The 17,001-nt window shown below is 41.7% G+C and overlaps 1 protein-coding gene across 4 annotated transcripts in view; it reads left to right on the top strand.

The window, feature by feature from the left end:
* hivep1 (HIVEP zinc finger 1) overlaps window positions 1-17,001 on the top strand; it is a 67,585-nt gene that overhangs the window by 33,341 nt on the left and 17,243 nt on the right. Inside the window, exon 1 of one of the 4 annotated variants that reach the window (XM_065470521.1) lies at window positions 7,660-8,345. The exons of the other annotated variants lie outside the window; for them this stretch is intronic. Coding sequence (XP_065326593.1) covers window positions 8,342-8,345 — 4 coding nt within the window. The 5' untranslated portion in view covers window positions 7,660-8,341. Of the gene's footprint in view, window positions 1-7,659; window positions 8,346-17,001 lie in introns of those variants that run through there. 4 annotated transcript variants of the gene reach the window in all.

Here is a 17,001-nt window from a genome sequence, read left to right as displayed (position 1 = left end):
AAAAAGGAAGTGGATACACACTGGGGACTCCAAGCCCAAAACTTGAAAAAAAGCACTACTCTTTCTAGAAATAAAAAAGTCCCACTACAGGAGCTGCAGGATCAAACATAAACTTGTGCTCCCTGGTTGGACACAAAACGGGAGAAAAAAGCTTAGAAATGTATGGCAGAGAATTCCTGCCGAGCTCCCACTGCCTTTTTCTGTGGGGATTTAAACAACACAAGAGAACAGGAGCTAAGTTTACACATTTGCAACAAGTTACTTTCACAAACACACATTTTGACTTCAGCCACATAAACCTAAACCCAATAACCACCAAGGAAGACTAAATGCAGCTTTTCTAGTGAACAGATGCTGCAGAGCTGTGGCATTTGGGCAAATGTGGAAGACTGAGAGTAGGGGCAGCGCTCTTCTAGCAAGAGGCCAAAAGGTCAGTGTGTGAAGTCTGTTGGCTGAAATTTACTGGATTCAGGCTACTGGCTGCTGGAGTCTACTTACTGGGGATGTCTATGTGAGTATGGGAGTGATGACCACTGATAAAAGGCTGTTAAATGTCCATTAATGCTGGAAATAAGAGGTTTATTGATACTATTGGTTGAAATAACTCTGAACGTTTCTGAAGATTAGCTGTTGGAGGTGTGAGTGTGTGTGCAATGTGTGTGATTGTCAGCTGTATGGCAGCTAACAGTCTGGTGAAATTAACCTTCTCGAGCAGCATCATCACCTACACCAAACAGAGTTGGTTTAGGCTGAAGCAAACTGCATCCTAACTCGGTTTTTACGGCACTATCTGGACTTTTTTTTTTTTTTGAAGACTTCTTTAGTGAGAAACTCGCTTGCTGCCAATTGTATTTTGACTCAATCTCAATAAAGAAACTCTCCAGAAGCTTCTTTACTTACTTGATTAGTTGATTAATCAATTAGACGACTGAACTGTGATTTCGAGCTGTTCTGCTAATTGCCGATGGTTCCTAAATGTATGAATTTGCTGCTTTTTCTTACTTGCCTTACATCGGAGTAAAGTGGATGTGTTATAGGTTGGAATTTTAGGTTCAGGAGTTTTTCTGCAGCTTTCTCACAAATATCATTTGTTTTACTTGGACTGATTGTGAAAGAGTGATTATATTTGAAGCCGATGGCAACAAAAGACAGAGGAGTGGGTAAGAAGCGGAGAAGATGATGCCGGTGGTGGTAGTGATACAAACAGGGAGGAGGATGGGAGGACAAGGTGGTAAAATTGAGGACTGAGAATGAGACGAGGAGGAGGAAGATAAAAAGACAGTGAGGGAACGCCATGTCTCTTTCGCTTGGATTATGTAACATTACCTCCTGCCTACTGCCGATGGCAGAGGAAACGCTCAGAAAGCAGTGAAAGGGGCGGAGGTGGGCAGCGATATCAACATCAGAGAGGGAGAAGCAGCAGTGGTGTCAGTCAGACAACGACAGCATACCTAAAATAATGCTGGCGATCATTCAGTTAGCTGATTAACAGACGTGAATGTGACGGTGTTTTAAATGGCAGAATCCACTGTTTGTGTTGTTTTTCTTTGAGATCAAAATGCTGTAATTTTGGAGGTTGTTCTAGTTTAATGTGCCTTAATGTGGCATTTTATCTCTGAAAATCTTTCAGATATTGGACTTGTTTGACAAATCATTGAAAACATGTTATGGAGCCCTGTTTGTTTGTTTGTTTGCTTGTTTATAAAACATATATATATATATATCAACATGTTGAGCAAAAACTACCAACTGATTGAAGGTTTGATGATACCAAGATGATGCTTGTTAAAGGAAACAATCATGTGGCAGCGGCCAATACAGTGTACAATATATTGAAAGCTGCAGAGGACCACAACTTTGCTCTGACAAACCCTGTTTCTTGTCAGATAATAACAGGTTAAACTGCAGTTTACACAAGCTTAGCAAAAATGAACAATATAAGACTGGACAAACGTTGTTTGCTCTCTTAAATCTTAATGCCTGCTGCAAAATTCAGATGGAAGGGTCAGAATTTGGTGTAAACCACATACAAGTTTGGATTCATCCTGCTAGTGCCAGCGATTCAGGCTGTGGCTGTTGGTGTAATGGTGGGGGGATATTTTCTTGGCACACCTTGGGCCCTCTGTCGGAGTATTGTTGTTGACCATGTCACACCCCTTGTCACGAAGCTCAAACTGGTTTCTTGAACATGACAATGAGCTCACTGTACTCAAATGTCCTCCACAGTCACAAGATCTTAATCCAGTACAGCACCTTTGGAGTGTGGTGCAATGGGAGATTGACATCATGTGCAGCCATCCAATCTGCCGCATCTGTGCGATGCTATCGTGTCAATATGGCCTCAAATCTCTGAGCATTGTTTCCAGCACCTTGCTGAATCGGTGCCGTGAGGAATTACGACAGTTCTGAAAGTACAGTGAACTCATTGTCATGTTCAAGAAAACCGGTTTGAGCCGACTCGATAAAGTGTCCGGCGAGTGTTTGTTAGTTTGCTCTTTTAGATTTTTAAATGGAAGCTTTGATTTGATTTGTTTCGCTGGTTGACATACACAGGGCTGTTTGTTGTGGCCTCTGTTGAGACATGTCCCTCTGTGTTTACATTCAGCTCCAACCCCGAATATGCAAGAACGTGTATGTGCTAAATGAGCTATAAAAGCAGATGGTTGTCTGGCGGCATCTGCAGATAGAGAAACCAGAGAGAGCCGCAGAGCAGCTGCAGGAAAGCCCTGTGGGAGTCTACAGCACCGGCCACCGGTCTCTCCGGGCGAGCCGATGGCACTCTGTAAGGAACAAGCACACTTCTCGGTATGTAAAAAGACTGCAGCTGTGGTGGATTTCGTCACTGAATATGTTTTCAAAAAGCTTTGGCTCGACAAAGCCTTCGTAGTCTTTATCTAGTGGCTTCTTGTGTAATGGTTTTGTACTGCTTTCTCTAGAAGTCGCGAGTCAGTCAAAGATCACAGAAACTTGCTGTGACATGTTGGTTTCATGTACGATTATGAAACGTGTGCCATGGGTTATGGGAAATATGGGCTCAGCTTCTTCAGCCTCTGGTTTTTCAAAATTATTTTCTTGCAGTGGATTTATTTTGAATAATGATGACAAAAATATCTCAAACCACCATGTTTATGTCTTCTAAACAATAATCAAAAATCTGGATAAACATATTTATGTATAAATGTGTACTCCACATGGCTTTCCTGCATTTCTTTAAAATTTAAAACTATCAAAATATTAGAAAAAAGTCCTGAAAGGACCTCAGAAGAATTGATTTATTGTAAATATGCAGATATTTACATATGATATATGCAGCATTTTAGACTTGAAGATTTGTTGCTTTCGGAAGGGTTAAGCAACATAATCCACCAAATAATTTGTGTACACAGCAGCAAATATAAAAAATTAGTCGGGCTACAACTAATATTTAACCTGACAGTTGTTATCACTTCATAAAATGTCAAAATAATAATAATAAAAAGTGAACATTCCCACAGCTCTACACAACGTCTGTAAATCTCCAAAAGCCAATAATGTAAAACGACAAGCAAAGTAAATGTCTGGCATTTCCACTCAGCCTAAACAATCACAGATCGACTAATTGATTAAACCTTTCAGCCGCACACTGGGTTCAAACTGAAACAACAGCGGCCTTCATCCTACAGTCAAGAGGAGATTTGTTTAAATTAAATCATAATGGATTTTCATGCCATTAACATGCCCCGTGTTTCCACATCACAACAGCCCTCATTAACATCTCAGCTCCTCCCCTGAGGGCAGCAGTGGGAGGCAGCGGGTGGAGGAGGGTGTGATGGTTGAGAGACGAGGCTTGTTTTTCAGTATGCGCAGCAGAAAGGAGGGGGGGGAGACAAAAAGAGGCGAATAGGTGAGAAGAAGCCTGGATTCAGAAGCCGAGCCTGAGCAGGATCCTGCTGCTGTTCTGTAACATGATCAATGACCTTGCATACTGTCAGATCCCGGTTTCCTGCACACACTCACTGGCTTTTGTTGCTCTCTCTGCCTCTCACTGTACTCAGCCTCATAAGCTCCAGATCTAATTAAGACTTGTCTCTTTTCCTAGAAGGCTTGGCGGCTGTAATAGTCTCTCCTCCTGTAGCGAAGATGGCACTGTGATTAGATTCAGAGATACGAGAGCAACAGCTGCCAGCTGGATGAAACTTATTGGCCTGCATCGCGTTAGATTCCTCTGATTGGGACCGCGATTGCGTCAAAGCCTCTGAGTTATGTGTGTTCAGAAGTTTTTTCTACATTTCCTCAAAGATCAGCCTCAGCAGAGGGGTGGATGTACTCAATCAGTCAAATCATGTTTTTGTAGTATTTTCAGCAAATATACTTAAAGTTTCAAAGCAGTCAAATTACTCATTGCAAAGCCGAGAGGATCTATTATGGGCATTTCCACCCTCTGCATTTATAGTCTTGGATGCTACTAGACCAGCTTTGCATGATGTGCAGTTCAAGATGATCCTTGTTTTTCCTCATGCAGTCCCTTACTTTATCTACTATATGAAAAATAACTATTTGTAAAACAGAAGGTTTGAATAGCAGGTGGGCTATTCAAGGTTCATATAGCCTTGTTATTTTGGCTATATGAACGTCCACCACGGTCCCTGATCAGTCAGTTTCAGAAATGTTTTTACGAGGTTTGTTAGCACGTGTCTGTGTTGCTCATTTCTGTAACTTCCTGAAACCACTTAGGTCTCTAGTTTTAAATGTATTCCTTGACTTTTTTGGCATTTTTCCGAACACATTGTAACACAGCTTCATACACTATATACTAATACGGTCATCTCAGGCACACAGGACTGACTGTGAGCACAGAGGCCACACCCACCTGCAGTTCAAACCCCCTTGTTTACGAGGGGCAGCCAATCATGAGAAAGTAGACTTGTTTCAGACAGTGGATGAACTGAGCAGTAGGTGTAATGCAGCTCACTGTTTTGGATTTTACATTTTAATCTGAAATATCTGAAAATATGAATCATGAAAAAGAAAAGACAAATATCCGTTTAGTGGAAATAAAAACCACTAATCTGACATCTCAACCAAGATAAGTTCACTGGTATTGGTAGTATGTTCTTAATCTTATCTCTGTTTTTTTTTTTCAGAGTAAAATACAATATTTGCCTGCGTAGTGTGGTGTGGTGAAATGAAAGTAGCATAAAATCTAAGTATATACAGCGGATTTTGACCCTTTTGCCAAAAATCTGCTCGTTTCCGATGAGAGTGTGTGAATGTGGTTTTTGTGCTCGGCTGAAAAGATTTCTGATCGCGACGGTATGTATTTAAAATTCGAAGATGAAGCCAAGAGAAGAAATTTTCAACGTGAACTCCCCAAACAGAGGAAAAGCCAGAGAGAAGAAAAGGCTCCCAGCTCTGTGACTGCCCTGCTCACGTGGTTTTTGATTGGTTTCAGTTTGGTATTTGGAGTATGAAGGGGTCAGCGTGGGCGACTGCTTGTATGCAGCAAGGATAGGAGACTTTTTGGCAGTTGGATTCGTGGCTGTATTGAGCTGAATGACTGTGGTAACCCTGATTGTGCGAGTGTTTGTAGACATCTTAAAGCTAATGGACAGCCAGCACACACACACACACACACACACAGACAGTATTAGAGGTTAGTAGCTGGATTACTTCATTCAGGCTGTGCTGCATTATCACCAGCTCAGCTGTCATTAACTCAGATGTTCCCACAGAGATGAGGCGCAGTGTCCTCCACTGCTCCACTCACACACAAAAACACACAGTGATCCCTCTTTAGGTCAGTTTTAAAGACAGAGGAGTTCGGGCGCTTGGCCGTCAAAAGTGAGTCACTGCTTATTTTTGCTTTTAACATGCCAACACCAACTTTTTATGCTGCAGCTTTGGCCGGCCTAATTACAGTGTGCCGTGTTGATCCTGGAGTTTTTGCCTGTGAACTATTTATCTTCTTTACCCCGGCAATGACACTGCAAAAAGTGCTTGGTCATGCTGCATGTTGTCCCTGGCCTGGATAAATATTTATCTGATTTTCTGAACCTCTTTTGCGGCCAAACTGTAAAACCCTGAGAATTCCCCATAATGACTAATACAAAAATAAAGCAGAGGGAGCTTCCTCTTTTTTCCCAACCAGACCACAGTACAGTGAGGTTAAATGTGCAGGCTGGCGTCACTTAGGGAGACGCTTTTGTCATTTCACTGCCCGGCTCATCGCGTTTATGTAACGCAGGAGGCCGAGCGCTTGTTGGAGGTCTGCCTTCTGTGAGCGGGGTGAATCCCCTCCTTTAACTATTGACTCTGGTCACTTTAAAAGCTCGGAGTGAGCCCTCCCACAGCGACCTGCAGGCTGTGACCTTGCAGTTTTATCTCACCCCCTCAGTGTCAGTCAAGTCAGCTTTGCTCCGCCTTTGGGGAGCTTCAACTGAGCAGCACAATTTGTTGTTGACTTAAAAAATCCTCACAAGATCCTGCAGTTTTCACGGCCATTTCCAGGATCTTGTTTTTTTGTTTTTCGCCCACACACAGCCTTGAATGTCTCTTTTTTTTATTTTGGAGTTGAAAAGAAAAACAAAATTGCCGCTGGGTGCCTCTGAGAGCGGCAGCGGTTTGCTGTTGTTTAAGGCAAAGTAGAGGAGGCTGTGACACTTCAGGCAAATGAAAGCAAATCACATTTGACTCTGCTCTCCAAAGAGGGAAACTGACCATCAATCATTTCAAAATGACATTAGGAAAAAAAAAAGTCTAACCCTTATCCCTTCAAAAACCATCACTTGACTTCAATAACTCATGATGGCAGAAGAAGGAAAGTTTCTCTGTGCTCATACGTGAACATACCAGCATGAATTTCAGAGGCCAGTCGACTATTTTGAGCTGATTAGTTAAGATTTAGTTTCGTATTTACAAAATTGGTGTATTTGTCATAACATTTGAGAAGCTGAAACCAGCAGTTGCTTAAAAATGCACACATTGTTGATTCATTTCCTTTTAATTCGATTGTTTACTTTGGCTTATCCTGGAAACCTTGAAACAATATAAAGTCCTGTATCCAAAACACAAAAATATTGGCATATGCAATGTTAAAAACACACATTAGACAGGTTGTTTTTTAATGTCTGAAGAGAATAATGTATTAGGATCTTTGTTAAATATCATCAAATGCATACACACTAAGTATTTCCTGAATAACGTGTGCGTAAAAGCAGAAGCAGTCTCTGCACAAAAAATTAAAAACATGGTGTCCTCAGATAGAAAAAAAGCTCAATTTAAGACTCATGTAAAACTGCTTCAAATGAAATTTAGGATTAAACACTTCAAAAGTTTCCCTCAGCGTGTTGATGTCGGCATGAAAATGAACAGCGGTGTGTGAATGATATGCTTTTTAATGTGAAAAGGAAAAAAAAAACACCTCAGACTAACGTGCAGCCTCATTGTCAAAAAGGAACTGAAAGACGAAGGCTTAAGATCAGCAGTGATGTTTAAAAAAACAAAAAAGAAGAGGAAAAAAAGCAAAGTCCTCTGGTAAACACCTCAGTCTTCTTTAGCCGGTGAGTGAGCTGTTAGGCAACCAGCAGTTGGCAGGACGCTTTAAATTCCTCCGACACAAACAGAGAGAGGGAGGGAGGGAGGGAGGCCGAGAGAAGGATCCCCTGGAGGGTGCCAAAGCCGGTTTTAGTGACGTCAGCCGGCCTGCTCTGTTGCTCTGTTTGGCCGGGCCCTCCCTTCCTCCTCCCCCCCTCTCCCTGGGCCTTACAGGAATTCCCCTCCTCGTCACATTATTCTGAGGAAACCGCAGGCAACGCCCCGTGCTGCTGCGCAGCCACAGCTGATAGGACGGAAACGCAGGCTTGTGACTGCTTGTGTTGACACAGACTTAAGTATGCACTTGTTGTTCTCTGCAGAGTCTCCTTTTGTCTCCCGAACAAAAGGAGTTCACATCTGCAGCGTCTAGCAAAGAAGTGAGAGTTTTTGTCCCGTGAAAGAACCCACTCGTCACGCTCTCGGGGATTCTCTGCAGCATTTCCTGTTTGCCCTCTGAGGTCAGAGGTGTGAAGTTTAGCTTTTGTGGGGGGGGAGGGGTCGGCGAAGGCTTGTGGGACACCTTTCCTCGAGTCTGAGTCGTCAAAGCGAACGGCATAGACAGGAAGCAGTCAGTGAGCTGTCACTCATTCACGGCACCTCAGTAACCAGCCAAAGTTGGGCATCGGGGCAGTCGAGCCTGAGGGATCCAGAGTGTGTTTGAAAGTTGTTGTTTTTATCTTTGGATGTTGCTGTGACGGGAAGCAGCGCTGCCATCGGGTTTGATGTGCCACACTCTGTGCAGGATTGCAGGCAACACAGCAACAGATTGATGTGTAAGTCTGTGATGAAGTTTCACTTTTTCTTAACTTTGAAATATAAATATGTCATTTCTCATCTGCACTTAACTGTTTTGCAAGTATTTATCTGACATGTTTGCTATTATTTTGGCTTTTCTCCCCCTCCTCATCATTGTTTTGCCTTTAGTCAAAAAATAGTGAAAACCCTGTACAACAGATTCTGCAAACTGGAGGTGACGTCTCTTTAAAGTGTTAAAAAAATATTCTGTGGATTTCTTGTCACCTGTTAAGTAAATGTTGACTGCACACTGTGATGGCTGTAATGTGCTTGCACCTTTGTGCATTTAGTTTGGTTATTCATAAGCCTCATTTAGCTTCCTGTTGCCACTTGGAGGTATAGTTGGCGAATATGCTTATTTACTTTATTTTTGACAGGTGTGCGTGCGTAGTAATAATATACACCTCGAACCGGCAGATGCTCGGCTTAGCATAAAGAGCGAAAACAGAAGGAAACTGGAAGTGAATCCGCCTACAAGCATCCTTGAAGCTCTTTTATGAGCACATTTGACACATTATCCACCGTAAAAACAAGCCATTGCAAACAAAGAAAAACAGACTGCTGCTCATTCTTCCTCTGCAGGACCAGTAACGTGCTAGAGCCTCTGCTGGCTGCAAATACAATATAGCTTTAGTGAGGATAAGAGGTGTTTCCCAGAAGGTTGGTGGTTCAACCCCAGTACACTGAACCCAAGTTTTCCTCATTGCATTCATCGCAGTAATGTTTGTCTTTGTAAGAATGGGTGAATGAACCTTGTAGTTAAAAAGTGCTCAGTGAGAGTAGAAAAGCGCTTTATAAGTACCAGTCCATTTATTATGTACTGCTGAATGTACCAGCATGATTTGGAGAGGACGATACTGGTCCTGTGTGGAACTAACTAACAATTATTTTCAGCTTGTTTTTCCCACTATAATTAGAATTAACCTCATACTAAGATACCTGCTCACTTCAGCTTCAGATTTACTGTCCAGATGTGTGAGAGGTATTCATTTTCTTACTGTCACAACATCATCAAAAATATTCTTTCATTTTATTCTTCCTGTTGATGAAATGCTCCCCTGCTCTGAACATTTGCCTGCTAATATTTTGTCCAAAAGTAAATAAATATATAATGCTCGGCATCAGTTATACTAAGTGAGTGTTTATGTCAAATATAAGTCCATAAACAGATGGAAAATCTGCAGTAATAATGACAAAGTATCTCAGGAACAGCTGCTAAACTAACTTATATTCAATTTTAATTCATTTCAAGACAAATTTAAGGAAGGATCATATTTGAAAAGCTTAAATTTGAGGTAGCGTGGTCTGCTCTGAGCAAAAAAAATCATAATGAGAATTGAATTAGGTGGGTTGATTGCATTAATCTGAATATTAAATACCTTAAAGGTCTTTCAAAACCTCAAATTCTTATGGTCCCCCCCGCCTCCTACCTCCTCTCCTCCTCCTTGTTGCTTGTGTGACGCACGGAGCTCACCGTACGTGTGCAAAATTTCTTTTCACGCTGAAGTGACTGAAATGTGCTTCCTGTCCCACACGGCCCATCGAGGCGTCGCTTGACGCCACATCGGCCGTCAGTCGCCAAGCTCAGTAAAGCGGAACTGCCGCAGCGTTGTTTCTTCTGTGTCACAGCCCCTCAGCAGCCAGGGGGAACTCGAGACGCTGACTGGATGCAGTTTGACATGCAGCTTGTTTTTACTTCCAGTTTCTTCTTTTTTTAGACTCCTCAAAGAAAGAAGTGGGTGTTTGTGTACAGTTGAGAGCTCGCTGCTAAATTTCAGTGACTGTTTCACGTCTTATGTGAAACTGTCGGGCTCAAACAGTGACATCAAATCCAAACTGAAAAGTTGCTCACAGTTCAGTTAAGGGTTTTTTGGGTTATTTTTCTCACAGAACAGGAAATATGTGCTAGAACTGAAACAATCAGGGATTGATTGATAACAGTTTGATTTGATTTTAGTGGTCTGAATGATTGAATAAGCATTTTAATATCTTTTCAAATGAATAGTTCAAATTTTACTTCCATATTTAAGAGTTTACATGGTGTTGAACATGAGAAGAGTTGTGTTGTTAGTTGGGGTTTGGGTGCTCTTATTTTGGTAGATCACCGTAGCTGCAGGGGGAAGCTGTTCCAGCTGAGAGAGCTCGGTCGGCGGCGAGAGCCAGACGGGAACTGGGAATACTAAAAGCTGCTGGTCGATGGATCGATGGATAAATAACCCGGGGCGAGCCCGTGCATGTGTTTTTATGTGACGAATAATATTTTAATACTAATTTAATGCTGATTAACCAAATCGCTGATGGTCCTAACGCTTTCTACGGCTGATTAAATATTTCTTGATTTCAGCTTCTCAAATGTTAAAGGTTTCCCTCGGTGTATTAAATCACTGTAAGCACGGTGTAAAGTATTAAGCTCTGGATTGCTCTAATGGACATTTCTCACTAGTTTCCGATGCTTTTAACCCAACAATTAAGCGACGGATTTAAAACCCAAATGAATCTTTAATAGAAACAAAATGAAATAATTAGTCGCAGTCGTGTGTAAAGTAGCTGTTTCATTTAAATTAAATAGTGGTGTTATATTGAGAGTATTTTATATATAAACAGATTCAGCATATGAACAACAAAGTGGAATTTGAAGGCATAAGACGTGAGTTTTGGTACTGGAAGTCTTCTGAATAGGACCGACCAATCAGCTTTGACTGAGCTTTGACTGAATGCAGGCGAATAATTTCTACAAACAGACGTTGGCTGAAATAATGTCTTTAATCATTGGGCTTATTCTGATGTTGATTTATCTTTTTTAATTATATCTGCTTCCATGGTTGGACTGTAAACGATGACAGGAAGTCTTGGCGTGTGCATCAGGCATCCATTAACCAGATATGTGCTGGCTTCAGCACCAAAACTTCAGCTGTTACCCCCAAACCTGATTCCACTTTTACTTTAGTGCTAGTACGTCTACTCAAGGACCCTAAGTCTTTGTGTTCTTGGCTCTGCTGTTTTTGTTTGTTTTAAAACTCTGTAAGTTGAATATATTTTGTTTTTTGGTCTGGTTTTGTTTTAGTTCTGACACCTGGTTAAATTTGTATTTCGATGCAATTTTGACTTCGCATTTTGGTTCAAGGGTTCAGGAACAACTTTTCAAGCTTTGACCAACAGGGAAACAAATCTGCAGAGATCCAGAGAAATCACAACTCTGCACGGCTCAAATAAAAAAAATTTTTAAGATTATTTTTGAGCTTTTTATCTTTTTTGACAGTTTGGCAGCAAAGAGGGAGAGAGCGCATGGTAAGAAATGCAGCAAAGGGCTGCAGGCCGGACTCAACCCTGGGCTGCTGCACCACAGCCATAAGTCATACAGGCATCTGCTCAACCAGTGAGCTAAACTGGTGCCTGTATCTGTCTATTCTTTCTATTCGTTTTAAGGAAAGCCATACCCCTTAGAAACTACCTTGATTTTTTTTCTAAAGTAAAGATTAGAGGAAATTATTGGAATAAATTAGAAACAAATGATCAATCTGGGATATTAATTGCAGCAGTTTCTTAATTTTCTTGGGTAGCTTGTTAATAATTTTACTACATTACAAAACGAGCTTTACGCCTTCCGTGATTTGCAGCTGCGGGAAGGAACGCATCATTTATCGTGTCTTGGCTTTGCGTTTGGAAGTCTGGCTCTCTCTCGTCTATTTTGGTGCATACAGTTTTTTAGGGGAGAAGGTTTTTAATGCGTGCGTGGACCGAAAAAGATGGAAGAGGGTAATATTCGCATTCACGTTCATCTCCGCCCGCACCATTTAAAAACCCCTACACATGAACACAAACACGCACTCTTCTACCCACCCGGTAGGTTTCTCGTTATATCAATTTTTCACAAGGGTGCCCACGCGGTCCCAATAATCAGTGGCCTCCAGTCTGCTGCTTCTTCCACCTACAGTTTCCTGCGGGGGCAGCAGTACTGTACCGATAGCACACCAAACCTCTGTCTTTGTCTGTGTGCAGGAGGGAGGGTGTGATCTATTTTTCATTTGTTGACTGGGTGTTTGCAGCTTCATCACTGTGAGGATGGAGCAATAGCTTTAGCTCTTATTATCATTATTATCATTATTTTTAGAGGTAACTCAGACAAGTGCACCTCTGTCACTGCATTGTTCAGCTTGTGTCTGTGTTTGCTGCCCTGTGTATAAGATCCTCATCTCTCCTCTCTTGATGGTGATACATTATTAAAAGCTGCCCGCCTGAAGCTCCAGTTGATGCCGGGGTTTTTAAAAGATTTTTTTAACTCTTACCTGCCCTGCTGCTGTCACTTCCACTCAACATGCTGCTCATAAACAACACGGTAAACAGCTCGACTCCTGCCTCCCTTCATCCACATCCCTTCCACCTTGTCGCCCCCGCTTCGTGGGATGTTTAGCAGACAGCAGCTGATCTCCAGGCTGCAGGATGGGGGGAGAGGGGGGCAGGATGAGGATCAGCAACCCTGAACCACTTTTCCAAAAAACTGATGGCGCACTGCGTAAAATGTAAACACGAAGAGAAAATAATGATTTTAAAATATTTATTTTTATGTTTACAAAAAAGCTTATTTGTTCAGATATAAATGGGGTTTGCAGAAGAAAAAAATGGGACGGAGTCTCTGCTCTGACTCTGAGGGCAAACAGTCCCAGCAATTAAAACATAGCATTTCTCCAAGTAATATGCAAATAACAGCCACATATCTGTGGTACGCAATATAACTGAAGGAGTCAGAAAATCAGAAGTCAAAATCTCTGTAAGGGACAAGTCTGTGCAAGCACTTGGATGGCTTTACGTTTGTAACCTGATTCTGCGGCTCACTCACAAACCAGTAACACAGTCTGTTTCTGGATCTCTTTTCCTTGTTATTCGTTTTATTTACATAGTAAACTTTTACTTTGCATGTGTGGATGCAGCAGCACAGTTGACCTCCCTGTGCCTCGGTGCAGGCACTGTTAATGCTAAAGGGTTCTCTGCTATTCAGATGAGGTTTGGTTTTGTTTTTTTCCATAAAATGACTTACTTATTACAGCAAGACATTTCACACACATCACAGCATCCATATTAAGAGTTTATGTCCTTAACTGTCCAGCAAGTAGCCCAGACCCACTGAAAACATTTATTAGAAAAAAAATGGAGCAAAGGAGGCAGTGAGATATTAAATTGTCAACATTTTGCATTTAGATGACTAAAAGCATTTACCTTTATGAACTACATTAATCTCATCAACTTCTAAATGCGTACAGAGACTGCTTTTAAAGAAAACAATCGAGTCCAGTCTTTAAAATTTTGTAAAATTCATTTGTTATGAAATATTTGTACTTTATCATAAAAATAGGCTTATTTTTAAGTTAGTGTTCACCTGAGGCAGATCATTTTTAAAATGTATATACAAAAATAAAATTATATACATTTATATAATATAAACAATGTATATTTATAATACATTTATAACACATGCATTCAGTACATGACTTTCTTTTAAATTTCCTAATTTTAAAAAAATATATATATCTCGTAGCCTTGCACTCAACGATCCTAGTGGTCTATCACACTTGGGGCTTGCTATCCAATCTCAGGTGGGAGTGATGATATCTCCCCCCTGACCTGTCGTCCTGGCTCCCCCTTGCCATAGCATGTGTGTGCAGTAGGCTCACATGGGGGGGGGGGGGGGGGGGGGGGGGGTCTAGCCTTAGGACCCTTACTGGATACAGATGCCCCAGGCGGGAATCAATTTTGCGACGCTCTAGAGGCGTGTAGTCTTACCACTATGCTATCCAGCTTCTATCTATCCATCTATCTATCTATAGTCCAATGATTAAAGACTGAAATTTGCTTAAATTTTTGGAAACCTCAAATATTTAACTGGTGTATCAATATTAATGTGCCAATAACCATAATTAAAATAATCAGTCCTAAAAAGAATGAAACGTGTTGCACACGCAGTATCACGCTATGCAGTTGAAATGTTTATTTTCAAAGACCTGACTTAACACCAACAGAGGAAACTGAACCTTCTTCAAGTATAAACTAAGAATCCGTCCAGAAATTTGATCTCAGAAATCAAGCAGAAAAACACTTTAAAGAAATTTTAACCCGCATTAGATTTTAGATTCGATTTTTGTCCCGAGCCTTTATGCTCTCTCCCTCTTCATCAGTGTTAGGTGTTCCCATCATTCTCTCTGTGTCTGTGCTTTTGTGTTGATTAGATTTGATAAAGTGAGAGGGAGCTAATGCGAGGAAGGGAGCGGGAGTGGCAGTCGCCTCGCGCTGAGCTGACCGATGATGATGATTGACTGCAGGGTAATGGGACACTCTCAGTGCGTTTGGGGATTCCTCGGCTCTTCCTCATCTTTTGTTCGGTCACTCAGGGAGCACAAGCTGTACTTCCTTCGAGTCGTTTCAGTCTCAGTTCCGCATTCAGATTGGTTCACTCTGCTCGAGACCGCCGGCAGGCAGTTTTCACGGGTGTGTCCGCGATGATAAAGAATGTGTCACGCACTCATGGGAACTCTTATGGACACTTATTGCACCGGTCAGCTGCTGATGACAGCAAAAACTCTCCTCCAGAGGAGAAACTAAGATAAGATCGACAGACTGTCTTTAAAGGTGACGGCGAGTTCTGCACAGCTCATGCATCTGCCAGCTGTTGTTATGAGTATGAGGGGATGCCCATGTTTAATAATAGCGTCATTGTCAAATGAAGCCATTCAGGGAGCGATCAGGATTCTGTAGAAGAGAAAATATTGTTGCCTGTACATCTGTCATTTAAACTATAATTACATAAAAGAACAAACCGGGCGTTTATCAGAGTTGAAATGGTTCCCTATTTGGCTGCAGACAGCTTTATTTCCTACAGCTGGTGCAACTGGCATGATTTCAGCCTTTCTGTCTATTAATCCTGCTCTAATCAGAGGGAACCAAATTAAAAGACTGTAAGGAGAAGCTACGTACAGCACAGCTGAAATACTAATTTCATTAATCTGCTAAGTACTTTGTTGATTAATCTTTTTTTGCAAGTAAAGTAATAGTAATTAAAAAAAGATGTTTATGTTGTCAATTTTTCCTTAAAAACAGTTCAGGAACCCATATTGTTGGAATTGGTATCAAATGAGACACAACTGAGAGCAGATTTCTAAATATTTTATGAGGAAATAAAAAGTAAATTGTGGATTTTGTCCGTTATCTAATCAATTAAAGGACAGAGAAGCTTTGATTTCTACCGTATATGCCTGTTTCATCTCTCACTTAGTGCTGACAATCCTTTCTTAATAATTTTTGCCAATAAATTGATTTCTTGGCCCCCTGAGCCACATGTGAAACTGCCAGATTTCTTTTAAAAGCTGCACAAGACAAACAAAAGCAGGAACATTATCTAAACAGCAAATGTCTTAACCACAGTTACCTGAATAGGTTCAATGCTTTAGTGCTGTTTTGAAGCAGGACTGCAATAAATTGTTTTTATTCTAAGTCAATCTACCGTTTCTTTTTAATTTTTATTAATTTATGAATTCATTTAACTTTTTTTATATTATTTAGTTAATGATCTGTAAACAAAGCAAAGAAAACCAGCTGGAGGAAGGGAATGTGGAGTACCGTATATTCCTTAATAAATGACTTAATTATGCATAAATGATCAGTGTGCTTTATTTGCTAATTAGCGTATGGTTGCTCAACTAATTATCAGCATCTATTGCCCATTTTTACAGAGTTGGAAAATGTCCTCGTCTGTGAGTGAGCGCACGCATCAGCCAGTGTGAGGGTGTCTTTGATGGGTGTTTGATGGTAGCGTGTGAGTGAGTGTTTGCACAGAGCCGGGTGGGTACGGCAGGCTGGTGGAGGTGCTCGAGTTACATAATCCCAAACTCCCTCCCGCGCAGTGACAGCGAAGAGGGGGGCAGCTGCCGAATCCCATCTTGTCATCTCCGCTCTCCTTCTCCTCTTCCTCTCCTCTTTCCCGTTTGATCCAGCAATAAGCGCCCGCTGTCCTCCTGCTTCCTGCTATCATCCACACATCAGCTTCAGGCACTTCAGTCCACCTATCTGGATCGAACTATCACGGACACGACACCAACCTTTTCCACAGAATTTGTTCTAATTTAGTACCTCAGACGTGATTAAAAAGACGGCTCAAACTATGGTCCAGCAGCATTTTTCGGGCTTCTCGTTGGTGTGCTGGTGTAGTGTCGTGCATACTGATGACACCTCAAACCCCTCGCAGATGCTGTTTTTGTGAAAAACAATTATCCCCCTCCCCACACGCACGCATCTTTGATGCTATAACATGGGAAGCTGAAGCCAAACTGTTGGGGCCATCTGAAACACGTGAATTCTGTGCATATGGCTGCCATGAAACGCTGCCACAGTGCTGTCGATGGCCGCCATTTGGCTCAGCGAGGCCCAGCAGGGAAGGCTGTTGAGTAAAATATGAATTTTTACAAGCTGGCAGTGACGGGAGGAGGGTGTATGAGCCTGGTGGTTATTTGTTGGCCAACAGGCAGAGGGACTCTCAGCGGGGATCCAGTGCCAGGGAGATGCAGTTGTGATGCTGCTCGATGTAGGCTGAAATGTAATATTATTATTATCCATTAGAAGGGTGGGGATCTAGTTTGACATAGGTTG

This window comes from Pelmatolapia mariae, linkage group LG22, assembly GCF_036321145.2.
Source record: "Pelmatolapia mariae isolate MD_Pm_ZW linkage group LG22, Pm_UMD_F_2, whole genome shotgun sequence".
Taxonomy (NCBI): Eukaryota; Metazoa; Chordata; class Actinopteri; order Cichliformes; family Cichlidae; genus Pelmatolapia; species Pelmatolapia mariae.
Note: the sequence above shows the minus strand (reverse complement) of the source record. Positions and strands in the feature narration are given on the sequence as shown.